The 14,519-nt window shown below is 38.9% G+C and overlaps 1 protein-coding gene across 1 annotated transcript in view; it reads right to left on the bottom strand.

Annotated features, from left to right (window-relative positions):
* myom2b (myomesin 2b) overlaps positions 1-14,519 on the bottom strand; it is a 35,045-nt gene that overhangs the window by 15,035 nt on the left and 5,491 nt on the right. Inside the window, exons 4-26 of the mRNA XM_069693666.1 lie at positions 14,355-14,509; positions 14,076-14,162; positions 10,802-10,890; positions 10,214-10,264; positions 9,840-10,004; positions 9,281-9,442; positions 8,912-9,053; positions 8,038-8,237; positions 7,399-7,452; positions 7,166-7,293; positions 6,478-6,661; positions 6,184-6,358; positions 5,941-6,062; positions 5,619-5,806; positions 5,152-5,278; positions 4,804-4,982; positions 3,609-3,723; positions 3,147-3,309; positions 2,903-3,009; positions 1,760-1,804; positions 1,096-1,232; positions 739-883; positions 367-429 (exon numbers count right to left, since the gene is read on the bottom strand). Coding sequence (XP_069549767.1) covers positions 367-429; positions 739-883; positions 1,096-1,232; positions 1,760-1,804; positions 2,903-3,009; positions 3,147-3,309; positions 3,609-3,723; positions 4,804-4,982; positions 5,152-5,278; positions 5,619-5,806; positions 5,941-6,062; positions 6,184-6,358; positions 6,478-6,661; positions 7,166-7,293; positions 7,399-7,452; positions 8,038-8,237; positions 8,912-9,053; positions 9,281-9,442; positions 9,840-10,004; positions 10,214-10,264; positions 10,802-10,890; positions 14,076-14,162; positions 14,355-14,509 — 2,983 coding nt within the window. The remainder of the gene's footprint in view (positions 1-366; positions 430-738; positions 884-1,095; positions 1,233-1,759; positions 1,805-2,902; positions 3,010-3,146; positions 3,310-3,608; positions 3,724-4,803; positions 4,983-5,151; positions 5,279-5,618; positions 5,807-5,940; positions 6,063-6,183; positions 6,359-6,477; positions 6,662-7,165; positions 7,294-7,398; positions 7,453-8,037; positions 8,238-8,911; positions 9,054-9,280; positions 9,443-9,839; positions 10,005-10,213; positions 10,265-10,801; positions 10,891-14,075; positions 14,163-14,354; positions 14,510-14,519) is intronic.

Genomic DNA, 14,519 nt, shown 5'->3' with positions numbered 1-14,519 from the left:
TTTAAAGAACCCTTTAAAGAAACCCTCACAGCTTCCTATAAAAATACAAATTAAATAAAAAAGAACTTGGTTGAACACAGCTGCGGGTCATTTTGACCCTAAGACAACGGGAGGGTTAATGCAAAACTTTGCACTTCTCCTACAGATGTAATTGGTAAATTGGAGGATTTTGACTTTGTCACATAGCGAGCCATTTGAACTGTGTCCATTTTGAGTTTAAGTAAAGATGGTCCACTTCTACCCTCTATACTCTCGGTATAATCACTGATTAGTTGTCTCCCAGGCAACATAGTGGTGTGCTGGTCTCAGGCTATAAGAATAAAGCTCATACAAGCTCTAAAGTGGATGATGTTTTGTATTTCTTACCCTCTTTGACTCTGATGTATTCTCTCCTCTGGTAGTCAGCCTCAGCCAACGCTGCCTTGAAAGCTGTGTGCACATGCAGATACACATAAACAGAGAATAATTAAAAGATCAAAGTGTTTCCAGTTGTAGCTACAGATTATTTCTGTGGTGTACCCAGCTAATGGTCCCTTGTATGAGAGGGGAATAATAATTTATGAAATTGAACATATTTAGAAAAATAAGGGTTCGAAAACGTAAAGTCCTTTCTGCACACATTTACGTCAGATACTCGTGTGGTTAACAGCAGCTTTTCTAGCATGGGTTGTGCATGATTCAACCTTTTAAGAAAGTTATTGTAGATGCTGATGGTGGACTGACAGTCAAACCTCTTACCAGCTCCAATCAGAACCAATGAGCTCTGTGCTTTACCGCCTCCATCTGTGATCTGGCAGGTGAATGTCCCCTCATTCTCCTCAGTGAAATGGTCCAAGATGAACTCAATGATACCTGTAGGGACATTGTGACCCATCGTGTTGGGCTGCAGAAAAATAGAGATGTATTGTAAAAGAGGCCAGACAAACTTGGTAATAGACTTTGTGAATATGGAGATTTTTTTTTACTGCTGTTACAGCTTTTATGTTGCAACAAATGGCCAATGGACAGTCAGTTTGTTCTGGCTTAAAGCCAGAAAAATTATTTTCCATCTCTACTGACTACGTTTTCCATTCTTAAAACTGCAGTATATCTTACATTAGCTCCAGACAATTCCTTGTTGTTTGCAAAGAATTTGTAGGTCACATTGGAGGAAATCTCTTCAGCCTGCAGCCAGAACCTCATTCTGCCTCTCTCCAAAATCTTATAGGCCAACTCAGACTTTAGCGGGATGACTAGGGGAGAGGAGAGGAGAGGAGAGGAGAGGAGAGGAGAGGAGAGGAGAGGAGAGGAGAGGAGAGGAGAGGAGAGGAGAGGAAAGGAAAGGAAAGGAAAGGAAAGGAAAGGAAAGGAAAGGAAAGGAAAGGAAAGGAAAGGAAAGGAAAGGAAAGGAAAGGAAAGGAAAGGAAAGGAAAGGAAAGGAAAGGAAAGGAAAGGAAAGGAAAGGAAAGGAAAGGAAAAGAAAAAAGGAGTCAGATGGGAGTCAAAAGAACAAGAGAGGTGAATGGCGGCTAGGCAGGTGATGCAAAAGCAGGTAAGACTTTTTTGGATCAAATAAAAAGAGAAATATGCCTCTAAAAGAATAAAGAAATCTGAAAGGTTCAAAGCAGTCAGAAGAAAGCAAAACGAAAGCATGAAAGGGAGAAGCGGGAAAAACAGAGAGACTATTAAGACGCAGCAGAGAAAAAGTATGAGAAGAGAGATTAAAAGGCACAAAGAGAGAGATTATGAGAGATTGAAGGAGTCAGCCAGAGGTACCTACTTGGGTGTCTGATATCATAGCTGAGTGCCAGCATCTTTGTCATCTCTGAAACGTAGACAACATATTAATTACATATAATTGTGCGCACAAACAAGTGAGTAAAATACATATCACACTTTATACATATATATAAATTTACCATGCAGTTAGATGGGCTACTTCAAGTACCAAATTTGGAGTTGGAGAAGTCAAAACTTTAATTGGAAGACGCAGATAAATGCACAAACACTTATAGACTGAAGCGGTATAATCATAGGGAACACATTGCATCATGGCTGCTGTGCATACCCTGTAACTGCACCCAATGCCTACTGTTAAACTTCTCTAACAAACTGCATTATGAGTTAGTGTATTAAATTATTGGAGCCTTACCAAGTACCTGTGATATAAGGGAAATAAATGAAACCTTGGAGTTCAGAAATTATTGTGAGTTTCACTGAAATAACTGTGGGCCAAGTGGGAAGCAATCAGTGGAAGGCGCACTGAATAACATATTACAGCCTGGTAGCATAGTGGTGCAATAGAAGGAAAAATATTGTGAAACTTTCTGACAGAAAACCTTTTGCCATGAAGACGTGTTAATAATACACACACACGGCCCCAAGCTTTGAGAAATCATGTGAGAAATGTGCTCTGCTAGTATTCATCAGATGTGTAATGAAATTGTTCTTTGCCTACATGCCAGTGAGATCGTTTTTAAGTACGATGTCATTGCTTTCATCTTTATTGCATCCTACACAGCGCCTTAGTTCTTCAAAATACAGTTTCCTTTAGATTTTTGCCCAAGTCTGTCCTTTTGATGTACTTGTCAGGATGTAGTTGTACCGCAGTTACAATTTTCGTGATCAAGGCATGAACAAGATTTACATGTACTGCTTTAACATAAAGAGGAAACAAATAGGCTATGTAATGTAATTTATAGTAATGTAAATGCTGAAGAGATAATGAAAATAAGAATGGTAAACAATTCAAATGACGACAAGTCAACAGGAATAAATAGCTGTCATTCTAGGTGGCAAATAACTCTAAAATAATAGCATGGGTTGCAGATTCACTTTTGTTTTGTGATGTTCTGCACATTTTGAGAGCCTGAGTTTGGCTGGGTGGTTTCGCACCAGAGCCACAGTGATGAATAAATCCTACCTTCAGAAGAGATTGTATAGCTGGATGACACCCCATATGTGTTGGTGACAGAAACAGAGAACGCACCAAAGTCCTCTTTATCTGCGTTCTTAAAGATCAGCTTAGAGCTGCGATGCAGGTCAGAAGGGAGACACAGACAGATCAAGTTAGACACAGAGATGTTGCTCATAAAAGATTGTAACAGGCTGTACTGTTTGAATTCAAAGACAGAGAATGTGTGTGGATGTCTGTGTGTGTGTCGTACTTGCTGCCTTCGGTCTTAATCACTACTCCTTTAGAGAAATCGGTGATTTCTTTGTAATCCTTCTTCCAGATGAACTGAGAGCCCTCGTTCATTTCGCAGGACTCAAACGACAGAACAATGTCGCCTGACTTCTCATCCACCACACACGACACCTCCTGGGAACCTTCAGTACATATACAAACACACAACATTTTTAATTTACAGCCATTTGTCTCTCCAGAAAGAAAGAACTAAGAAAATCGTGACTTTCTGTGAGTTTTTATTGCAGGTATTGTATTATTATATTGGTCACTTTCATCTTGCTTCCATCACTCTCAAATAGAGTGCACCACTTTAACAAAGCACATCTGCAGCCGTACTTGACGATGCAAACAGAAATACATTTGTACCTAGAGATGCATTTTCTTTTTAAATTGAATACACTGAATTTAATGATTCCCTCTGTCAGTGATTGAATGTTACCTGCCATGGTGCTGGCAGTCACAGGGTCAGAGGCCATTGAGGCCATACCCACTCCTGCAGCATTGACTGCACGCACTCTGAGCACATAGGTGGTGCCTGTCTCCAAACCCGTTATCTGGTAAAACAAAAACACAAGGAAACAACGCAGTGTTGGTAGGAGGAGAGCTGTGAACGTTGGTACACAGGTGTGGCGATCCTCATTCTGGGCAAAGTCGGCAGGTACAGTAAGTGGGACATTAACATTGTAACAGTATTTTTCTCGTCAGCATCAGAAATCAGTGCAGGTGAAGAGTCTAATTTCTGAAAAGAGATCGATGCTGACAGCAGTAGTAAATTCTAAAACCCAACAGTAACTGCAGTGAATAAGTATGAAGGGAAAATGTATGTTGCTGTAACCGACCAGCACCTAGACCTATTGTTCATTTTTGTTTTAGGTAATAAATTACTTGACCTCATTTGTATTTACGCATTATTAACATGTACTGTTTTTGCAGCAATTTTTTTTATTACACTAGTAAATACTCTTTGCATTATATTATTTGTTGACTGACTTGCCAGTCTTATATGAGATAAGTCACTCGATCACTTCTTTTCATTGTAAAACAAACAATATATACATTTACCTTCTTAGATATTTTGTACCGTAAACCATTTCAAACCAAGTAATTGTTAATTGTATCCACTAGATGTCAGTGTCACTCAGTTTAATGTAACTGCATCACTGCATTATACGCGGGTATGAGTAAAGCACTGCAGGCTGGTACAAAAGGCTGAACTGTAATGTGTGGACGTTTGAAAACTATACAGTAACTAAGACAATGAAAAGCTTTGCAGAGACAAAAGAGCGAAGTGCTGAAGATATTATTAACTTTGGAAAAAAAAACAAGGTACAGTAGTTGTAACTTCTTTCCGCAATGCAGTCAAATAAAACACCGGCTTTCAATGTCTGCACAATAATATTTCACAGAGTAAAATGTACAAGAGATACTCTTATTTATTTTCTTCTTAAAGCTTTGTGAGAAAAATGTTAAATGACCTAAAAGAGAATCCAAGAATTTCAGAAGTTATGGTGTGATATGTATGTCAAATTGCATTTTATTCAGATTATAATATGGAAGGATCCCAAAGAAATATTCACTCTGGTACCCCTCAAATTTACCCTAAGAACCACAAATGATACTAAAGATACTCTCACCTTCAGGAAGCGATGACTGACAGCCTTCTCATTGGCTGTGGTCCAGTCAGAAGTGCCCTTCTTAGCATACTCAACATAATAGCCTGAGATTGGTCCAGAGCCAGCATAGACAGGCTTTTGCCACTCAACCACCAAAGAATTATCTCTCACTTCACAGAAAGTCAGGTCATAGGCCGGGCCTATACGACACACAGAATGAGAGGAGAGAGACAGACCAGCACATTTGTATTTGTGTGGATAAAACCTTCATGTGTGGCATGATTGACGTAAACATGTAGAGGCTTCATGCTTATTTTAGAGTTTGTCAGCGAAATTGACCAAGTCAGTCAGAAGATGAGATTTACTAACCAGGCTCCGGCATAGTCCAGGCATCACACGTGAAGTCGGCTGAATGCTTGGAAGCTGGACCGAGGCCAGCCAAGTTGGCTGCATACACATGGAACTGATAGACTGCTCCCTCTGTCAAGCCCTCCACCTGTCAATAAAATGTTACTATGGTTACTAACATCCCAGTCACATCATTATCGTAAACAAAATTGGCACACCACTTTACAAATTCACACAAGCCTATTTTGCATGAAAAAAACAGCATGAAATGTTAAATATCTAGCAATCCAACCTGACCCACGTACTTGTGGAAAAGCAAACAAACCATTGTTAAATCTAACTAAATATCTGACTTAACTTTGCTGTAGTATCAAGGAAGAGGTTACATGCAAATTATGCAAATTGGAGCTTAGTCTTCCAGATTTTTTGATGTTTCAAGGAAAGTTTAACTACTGACAGCATGTATAGTTAAAGCTAAATTACTGTACCTTGTAAACTCTTTCTGTGATGGGTGGGATATGAATCTCCCTCCACAAAGTTGTTCCACTGCGTCTTTTATCCACATAATAGTCCTTGATCTTCGTGCCTCCAGAGTGAAGGGGCTTCTTCCAGTTCAGAACCATCGAATGGCCGTCACAGTTCAGCATTGCAACGTCGTATGGAGCAGAAGGTTGGGCTAAAAAAAAAACGGTACTTAATTTCAATCTTTAACATTTCTATTATTTCAAAATTACTTCCCCTGTGCTGGGAGAAAAACAGATAAACATCATTATCATCTGAAATAGTGACAACAAATATGGCAGTACTGACTAAGGGCAGCCTTGACAGTCAGAGGTGCAGATTCCTGGGATTCATCACTAAGACCCAGCTCATTGATGGCCTGGACACGGAACATATAGGTTTCTCCTTTGGTCAGGCCACTGACCACAAACCTGAAGAAACAGAATCACATGCGAAGCACATGAGTATAGCTTTCATATCCTATAACCAACAATCAAAGAAAGACGTATTTCTGAGCACTACAGTGTGTTTTTTGTTTGCTTGAAAACATACTTGGTGTCTTTGCGTGGCTTGTGATTGGCTGAGGTCCAGTCCTTGGACCCCTTCACACATTGGTCAATGTAGTAACCAATCAGATTGTTGGGTTCCTTCGGAGGAGCCCACTGGATGAGGACAGAAGTGTCTGATTCCCTTGTTGAAATCACCTGACCGGGAGCAGATGGTACGCCTGCAGACAGTAAGAAATAGCTAATACAAAAATTTACAATCATAAAAAATACACTTAATAATGTATTTATTCCACTGTTGAACTGTGTAACAGTAAAAAGAAAGTGTCCCTAAACAGACCTTTGAGTTCCTGGGTCTGGATAGCTCCGGTTGGCTCCGATGGCTCACTGGTTCCATAGATATTGGCAGACAAGGTTCTGAACTTGTACTGTTTGCCCTCTGCCAGGTCAAAGACGGCATAACGAGGAGATCGAATAGGGACCTGAGTGTTAACACGTTGCCATGCGTCACTGCCAACCATGCTCTGTGGGGACAGAAAGACAGAGAATTTTTTTTAACAGATATTAGTTTTGTAAGCAATCATGCTCACTTTTTGCCTTGTTTCTATGTGTTATTTTATACAAAAGATACATAAAATAAAATATTCTGAAGTTAAAATAACTCTGTTGCACCAAATACAGCACCAGAAAGTATGATCTTCCACTTTAGGACCGCAGATAATGATTTGTTCATTATTAATTAATCTGTCGATTATTTTCGCAGTTGTGAAAAATGTCAGTCAATGTTTCTGAAGCCCAAAGTGCAGCCTAAAACATCTTGTTTTATCAACAAACAGTCCACATCCAAAAGAAGTTCAGATTATTGTCATGAAGATTAATTTTCTGTCAATCAGCTAATGGATTAATTGACAAATAGTTACAGCTCAAACCCACTTATTCAAACCATATACTACTGTTGGGAGGTGTATATTAATACTGTATGGAGCAGTACTGAATTAAGTGGTGACAGAAGGCCATTGCTTGTTTACCTTTTCAAGGTAGTACCACATGGGAGCTTTGCTGGAATATGCTGGGGCTTTCCAACTCAAAACAACATATGTCCTGTCTGTCTCTGAGGCATAAATCCCTGATGGAGCGCTTGGGGGCTTTCCATCAGCTACACAGAAACACAAAGACATACATGCAGATTATTATAAATATTACATATATTTTGTGTTGTAATACACATCGATATGTGTTTTAACTATAATTTAAATCCCACCTTCAACTTCATCATGGTAAGACACAACATCCAGTTTTCCTCCAAGCTTTTTGGCTGCAGGAAGATAAAAGACATCAGCTTGCTTTAGGTTGATGCTGAAGTAACTTAAAATAGACTTTAATTACAAATCTGCATAAACAATTTATAATCATGATACAGTATCCATCATACTGCACAACTCTTTTCCAAAACATATTAATCTATATTATTTTTTTATTTAAGTGTGAAGTTTCTTGAGATACATTATTATTATGTTACATTATTATATGTATAGGATTAACCAAAACAAAATAGTAGTGTACAATAAAATAGTTATCACATAGTTATATAAAAACAAAAAAAGACAAGCCAGTTGTTTGTTTGTTTTTCTTAGAGTAAGTGTTACTAAACTGTTAATTGGAATACTATGTGGATATTATTCATAAATTGGCTAACTGCTTTTAGGTCAATGAAAAAGAGTATCAAAATAAACAATTTGAATAACTTAATGCCCAAAATCATGACCTTAAATCCATCCAAGCACACCTAATTAGCAATGACTAATTCAGTGACTACAGGATACGTTTATCAAGTCTTCAAAACGATGTGATTTTTAAAGTAAGGGATGACGTTTCTCTGCGCTAATCCAGTTAAACCCACCGTGGAGCCTCTCAAACTCAGTGGGGTCCAGTGCAGCGATGGGATCAGACATGCGGGATGCTTTGCTGATTCCGTGGGAGTTGACAGCTCTAACTCTGAAGTAGTAGGAGTGTCCCTCAAACAGCCCAGACACTGGATATTTACAGATCTTTATGGGGTGATCATTGCATTGGGTCCAGTTTTCAGTTCCAACTTCACATCTAAAAATGTTTAAAGAGAAATGAAAGCAAAGACAAGAGGAGTTAAATGCACATAGAAAAACTTAATGTGTACTCAAGTTTGGGGAACAAAACATTGGTGATATTTGTCATTATCTCATAGCAGATATTTTGTTATTGATAAGAGTTATGTGTACAAGGTTCTGAAGTTGTGAATGTTCTATTTCTTTGTGGGGATAGGCTTGACACAAAAAGATGCTATCACCCTGATGGAAATCAGTATCGATCAGTACATGAAAATACAGCAGCTTGTAATTGTTTTAGTGTAGAAGCGTCAACAAAATTAGCTGCATTGAGAACATGTCTGATCATTCTGGTGCACATCAGAAAAACTACAAAAGCAGGAAATGGACTTCCTTAGCTGAGAGAGAAGAAAAGGTGGACTGTTGCATTTAAAAGATATGAAAACTAGCAGCTAGCAAGCAGTGCAAGCATTTCTCAAGGTCAATTGGGTTTAAGGTGTAGAGGTTAAAATGTCAGAAACAGAATAACTCAAAGAACTGTAACTGTGAAAATGGGTTGCCTCTTCCTTGAGACAAAAACCCTTCATTTGTACAGAATAGTGAAGCAAACTCGATGTGATGACTTACAATAATCAGTTTGTCTTTATGTTGGTCAGTTTATCTGTTTATGGTGTTTATATCAGTAACTCCTACTTGTCCACAAAGTATCCCAGGATTGGACCCTCTGTAGTGGTATTAGGAGGCTTCCATGACACAATGACATAGTCTCTATTGGCATCGTGGATCTTGAGGTCCATAGGAGCACCAGGTGCACGAGGGACTGGGGGAGGGCCATCTAGACAGGAAATTATGGCATTTTTTTAGTAACCATATAAAAAGTAAACAGTAGTTTTTAATGATTCTAGTAATATTTTAAAGTATAGTTACTGAGGTTTTTTTTTTAAATCCCCAAATTGTTAAAGTAGGCAATTGTTATGTTGACAACAAATCAGTAATAAAAAAAAAAGCTTGATGTTTTGTCTTTAATGATCTTCTCTTGGACTGTCTGATCATCCAACTCACCTGTAACAGACACAAATGCACTGTGTTCTGCAGTGCCTCCTTTCGTGACCATGCGTAGTTTGTAGAGGCCTTCATCATCTTTGAAGAGGTTTGGAAGAATCAAGGTGGTGACTCCTCTGCCAGTTTCAATCTTCACCCATTTAGAGTCAAACAAACGAGTGTCTAGAAAAGAGACAGGACAATGGCACTGCATGGTTCTTATTAATCTCCATAGAAGTTGCTGAAATAATATATTTTTGTAATCATATATGAGGTGTGACTGAATATAGTGATTCTGCAAATAAAAAATTCAAGTAGTACAATTTGCTGTTATAGTACGGACACAGCAAATAAAACTGCTCATCAATTGTGGGTATATTACTAGAGTCTTAAACTACTTAGAGTAAAATTAATAAGTAATAAAAAATAGTGTCCATAAAATATCCCCATTTTTCCACTGCTGTGCCTCTGACTGCATGTCCACCAGATTAGGTCCGGCAGTCACAGTGACAGTCAGTATATATTAAAAGCAATTACGGGGTAATTACATTGTCATAACGTGCTACTTTATAGCAGTTACCATCTCTATACCACTGTGCCTCAGGCTGCAGGTTGGCCAGGTTTGGTTCCAGGGTCATGGTAGCCGACAGAGTGGCAGATTCTCCCTCGCTAGCAAACACAGGGCCAAAGCTCTCCACAAAAGTAATGTTGATTTTAGTGTAATGGATCTGGGGAAGCATGGCAGCTGGGAGAGAAGGAAGAGAAAGAAATGTGAGCGAGATGGGAATGAGGCTGGTGGTAACAGCTTGTTGCTTCCTACAGTACTTTGGAAAGAGAGATTTTATTTATATTTAGCGTTGGTGTCAACAGTAGTCATTAGCGGTATTAAAGCTTTACATTTCTGGACGGATTTTGACAAAGCTGAAGGGAGCTGGTGGTAAATCTGATGCCTACCTGTAAAAGGCAACCATGCATACGGACAGGTCTCCTCCTCCTGCTTGTACCCTACACAATTAAAAAAAAAAAACATGACAAAAGTCACCCATTATGAGCAGCAGCCAGTTGTCCCTAACAATAAAGGTAAAGAAACTAAGCAAGCAGACAGATGGTAATACATAGTTGTGTGGTTTTAGATCCAAGTACCTATGATAAATGTGATGACGAGTTTTTAGTAGATTCTAGTTAAAGTTGAAGTGTTTAGGTGAAAACACAAAGCTGTGGCTCTATCAGAGTTGATCTGAATGGTGTTTATCGTTAAATGTATCATATTCAGAAAATAAAGAAATATTGGTCATTTAAATGTTGGTTTACAGCTTGACTTAAGAGTTAAGAGCTATTATTTTTCATGGAAAACATGACCCTGACATAAGATATTTCAAGACTTTTATTGACCCCACAGACACCCTCTTGCAATTGGCAGTAAAACTTAGAACTTGACAAATCCAGTTGGAATGCATTCGTCGTGCCAGTCAGCATTTCCTGACGTGAACAAATGATAAGAATCGCACCACAGATACTAGGTCATCGGATAGAATGACTTACTCTTAACAACAATGGAGGCCTGACTGGAGGCCTGACCATGGATGTTACCAGCCACAGCAGTGTACTGAGCTGTGTCATCAGTTGAGCATCTATAAAACACAAATAACAAAAGTTTCTAGGTCAGGAATCTCACAAACAATTGTTTTTTCATCAAACGATATTGTAACAGCCATCAGATTAGACTGTAAATGAAACTGTGGTCTAGGATTGTATAACAACCTTATAAATCACAGTCTACATGCCCTGGGTGTTTATGTGAGTCTAAAGTAGTTTACAGTCATCTGTGAAAACATGGAAGATGCCTAAATACCAGATGTACTGCATATCCATGAGGATCTGCTCTGACAGGACTAAGTAATGCCAGTGTGGATTTGCTCTTACAAGGTGTATGAAATCAAAGCACCAATGATCAATTTTCCCCACGAGTGCATTATGTTGCCAGGAATGATCAGCAGCAGAAAAGGCGCAGCAGCGACCAGTCCACACTTACAACTGAACCAACAATTCTTATGACTTTGCCCAATTGCCTTATGTTTTGATGCTTTTAATGGTTTTATGTGAAGCACTTTGAATTGCCTTGTTGTTAAAATGTGTTATACAAATAAATTTGCCTTGCCTTGAAGCCGCAAGACCTATGGTTAATCTTCTCTTCTATGTGAATATATTTCACAAAAACACTTCTTTTACAGTCAGATTGACTGCTGTGAAATGTATATCATAGTGAAGTCATCAACACTGTGATTGACAAGCTTCCTCAAAATAATGTTTACATAAGAGGTTGATTTATTTCATCTAGAGCCACATGGTCACCGATGCTCGACTATCTTAACAAGCCTCACTGTGGCAAATCAGAATTTATCTAGTATTATGCTCTTTTCTCCTAGGGTGCCAACTAGCTTGGCTCAACCCGTCTATTGCTCACAGCTTCAGTTTATGCTGTGATTATAGTCTGGAAACCTTGTTCGCATGAAGGTTTGCTCAGCCACTCTGAAGGGTAGACCAATCAGCAACCAATGAGGGGTGGCTAACTACGATCACATTGAAGTCAAGTGTTTGTTTCTAAATGTAGATCCAACAATTGCAGCAGTGTTGGATCTATATGTTGGCGCAATGTCATTTACTGTCCACATTGGGGGAGGGTCTCCGTTGTTTACAACTTGGTGAGTTTCAGCATACACCATACATTGTATTGTGGTCAAGGCTGATTGGTTAAAGGTTGCTATATGGGGGTCTATGCCTACTAGGATGCAATGACTGGAAACAATCCCCAGTGGAACAGGGCTACAGCCTATCTATTCACGTAGTGAATTAGAGTCTGGTAATACCGAGCTAGGTGCCAGCTTATAAAACTGCATTTACATGCTAAGATTCATGTTGGAGAGATGCAGATGAAACACTGAAAATGCCTCAGAGGGCAAGCCATGATTCTGTCTCACTGTCACTGAATGCCACACATTCATGGATTAAAGACCAATCCTCGTTTTCTTCTCTCTCCATCCTCCAGTCTCTTGGTCGTTCTGTTCCTCTCTGTATCTGTCTCTCACCCTGATGCTCCTCTCGCCAACTTTTCCTCAACCTCATATTACACCAGGATCATCTGACATGGGAATTTCACCTTGTGCAGAATGCATAGGCTGATGTTGTCAGAAAAAGATGACTCTGACATTATTAGTGATAAGTCAGATGCAGAAAAAAATCTGAGAGTGAACAGGAAAAGGTATCATTATTGTGAATCATTGTAGCATTCAGAAATTACTTCAAATACCAAAAAAAAGTGTGCGTGTGCGTGTGTGTGGCGGGGGTTGGGTGGGGGGTGGGGGGGATTTACTGGAGTTTTATGGTCTAAGGATCTAGAGCGGAGCGGCTTGGGGGGTAGGGATTCTGCATTTTCTCTCCTGTCATGAGCCTGGCTTAAAAATATGACAAGCTGCTGGTAATTTGTAATTCAAAAGAGATTCATCCTTAAAGTTCTTCCAGTCTATTTTTAAAACTTGGATACCATCCCAAGCCTTTCGATGTAGCTGTCATTTTGACCATTCCGGTATTCAAAAAATAACACACACTAGTATCCGTGTAATTGGAAATCAATCATTTCATCTTAAGAGTTTTAGACCACTTTGGAGGGTGATGAGGTTAAGGAGTATTTTTTTTTTTTTTGACAAGGAGTAATATCTCAGTAACTGACAGAGAGAGTTAAAGGTGACTGGATCCAAGGAAAGAGTGATGACTGAAAGAATCCTGGAGTATCACGTAGCACTGAGGTCAGCACTTGAACAGCTGAGCTTCCAAAGACCGGAGGGAAAGCGGGATATGCTCTGGTCTCCTGACTGTAACCTCAGGCAGCTAACTCTGACGCTATATCTATGATCTGCATTTGTGTGTGGATCCTGTTGGGATTAACAGGATAGATGTTCTAATGAATCACAATGTCTTCTTGAGCCAGATAATTGGCATCTCAGTACAGTAGGCCTGAAAGTCAATGCACTGCATCATAACTAAAGACGTGCAAATAGACAAAACAAGCAAACTAAGAAAACAAACATGTTCACATGTGCAGCAATGCTGTAAAATTGAAAAAAACAAAAACATTCTGAAACGCTGCAGGGTTAAAGGTGTATGTCTGGAATAATATTTGAATCATGTCATCAGAAAGTTAAAAAAAAAAACAATAACTAAACATTTTCCAACATCATTGTTGAATAATAACTTTTAGTAACTTCATGAGTCACCATGGCAATAATAAGTCTTGTTTCACACTTTTTAGTCTTTGGGAAATATCTCCACTGCATTGTTTCTGTATTTGGTAGTGTTGTCACTATTTGCACATTAGTTTTGGTTGTGCTGGTAAATTAATGTCCTTACTGGATGAACTATTTGGGAAAACTGTGTTTTGTGCAACCTACATTGTTTACATCAGCTTGTAGTCTGCAGTTTATTCTCTTTAGATGGTGCATTTCTACATTTAATAGTTGATTATATTGCTACAAACTGTTACTGCTCTACAGTTGGTGCAATTATGCATCATGGTCCCTGAAAGTTTGTGTGTGCAGATAAGAATACAGGATACAATTAAGAGTTAATCCAGTAATTTTACATTGGATATGCATAAATTTAGTGCAGACGCTAAGATACCTTAATGTTGAATCCCTACTCTCGGTAAATCTTAAAAAACAATAGATCAATACAATTGACGCCATGCAATGTAATGTCATCTTTTATCAAACCTCTCCTGATTAGTAAACTCTCCTCTTTGAGTACAACTGGTGGACTGTACCTTGGGATCTCCAGGGAATGGATTCCACTGTTGGCTTGAACCAAATACCTTCCAGAGGAAATATCCAGGATCACACCATCTTTATACCTAAAGAAGAGCAAATATATAGCTGACTGTAACAGGCTATGTATTTGTAACTAAGTGCCTTTCTTCTGTCAAGTTACTTATTTATCTAAAAGAAGAAAAGTAAGGGAGATGATTGGCCAATTTATCTTTCTGTTGTATGATGAGTAACCATTATTACCATGTTAAACAAGATGGTTTTAAGTTCTTACTCACCATTTTACAATAGGCATAGGGAAGCCCTCAATGGTACAGAAGAATTTGATTGGAGTGTTTTCAAATACAGTGTGGGATCTGAGTCTGACCAGGAACTGTGGTCCCCTAATCATGGGCTCCTCACGCACATATTTGCCCCCCATCTTTGTGCTTACCTAAACAGGA

This window comes from Brachyistius frenatus, unplaced genomic scaffold (assembly GCF_029030835.1).
Source record: "Brachyistius frenatus isolate BFR_SWC_R1_liver_20210118 unplaced genomic scaffold, ASM2903083v1 Contig_15, whole genome shotgun sequence".
In the NCBI taxonomy this organism is placed as follows: domain Eukaryota; kingdom Metazoa; phylum Chordata; class Actinopteri; family Embiotocidae; genus Brachyistius; species Brachyistius frenatus.
This window is presented reverse-complemented; position numbering and strand designations above follow the sequence as displayed.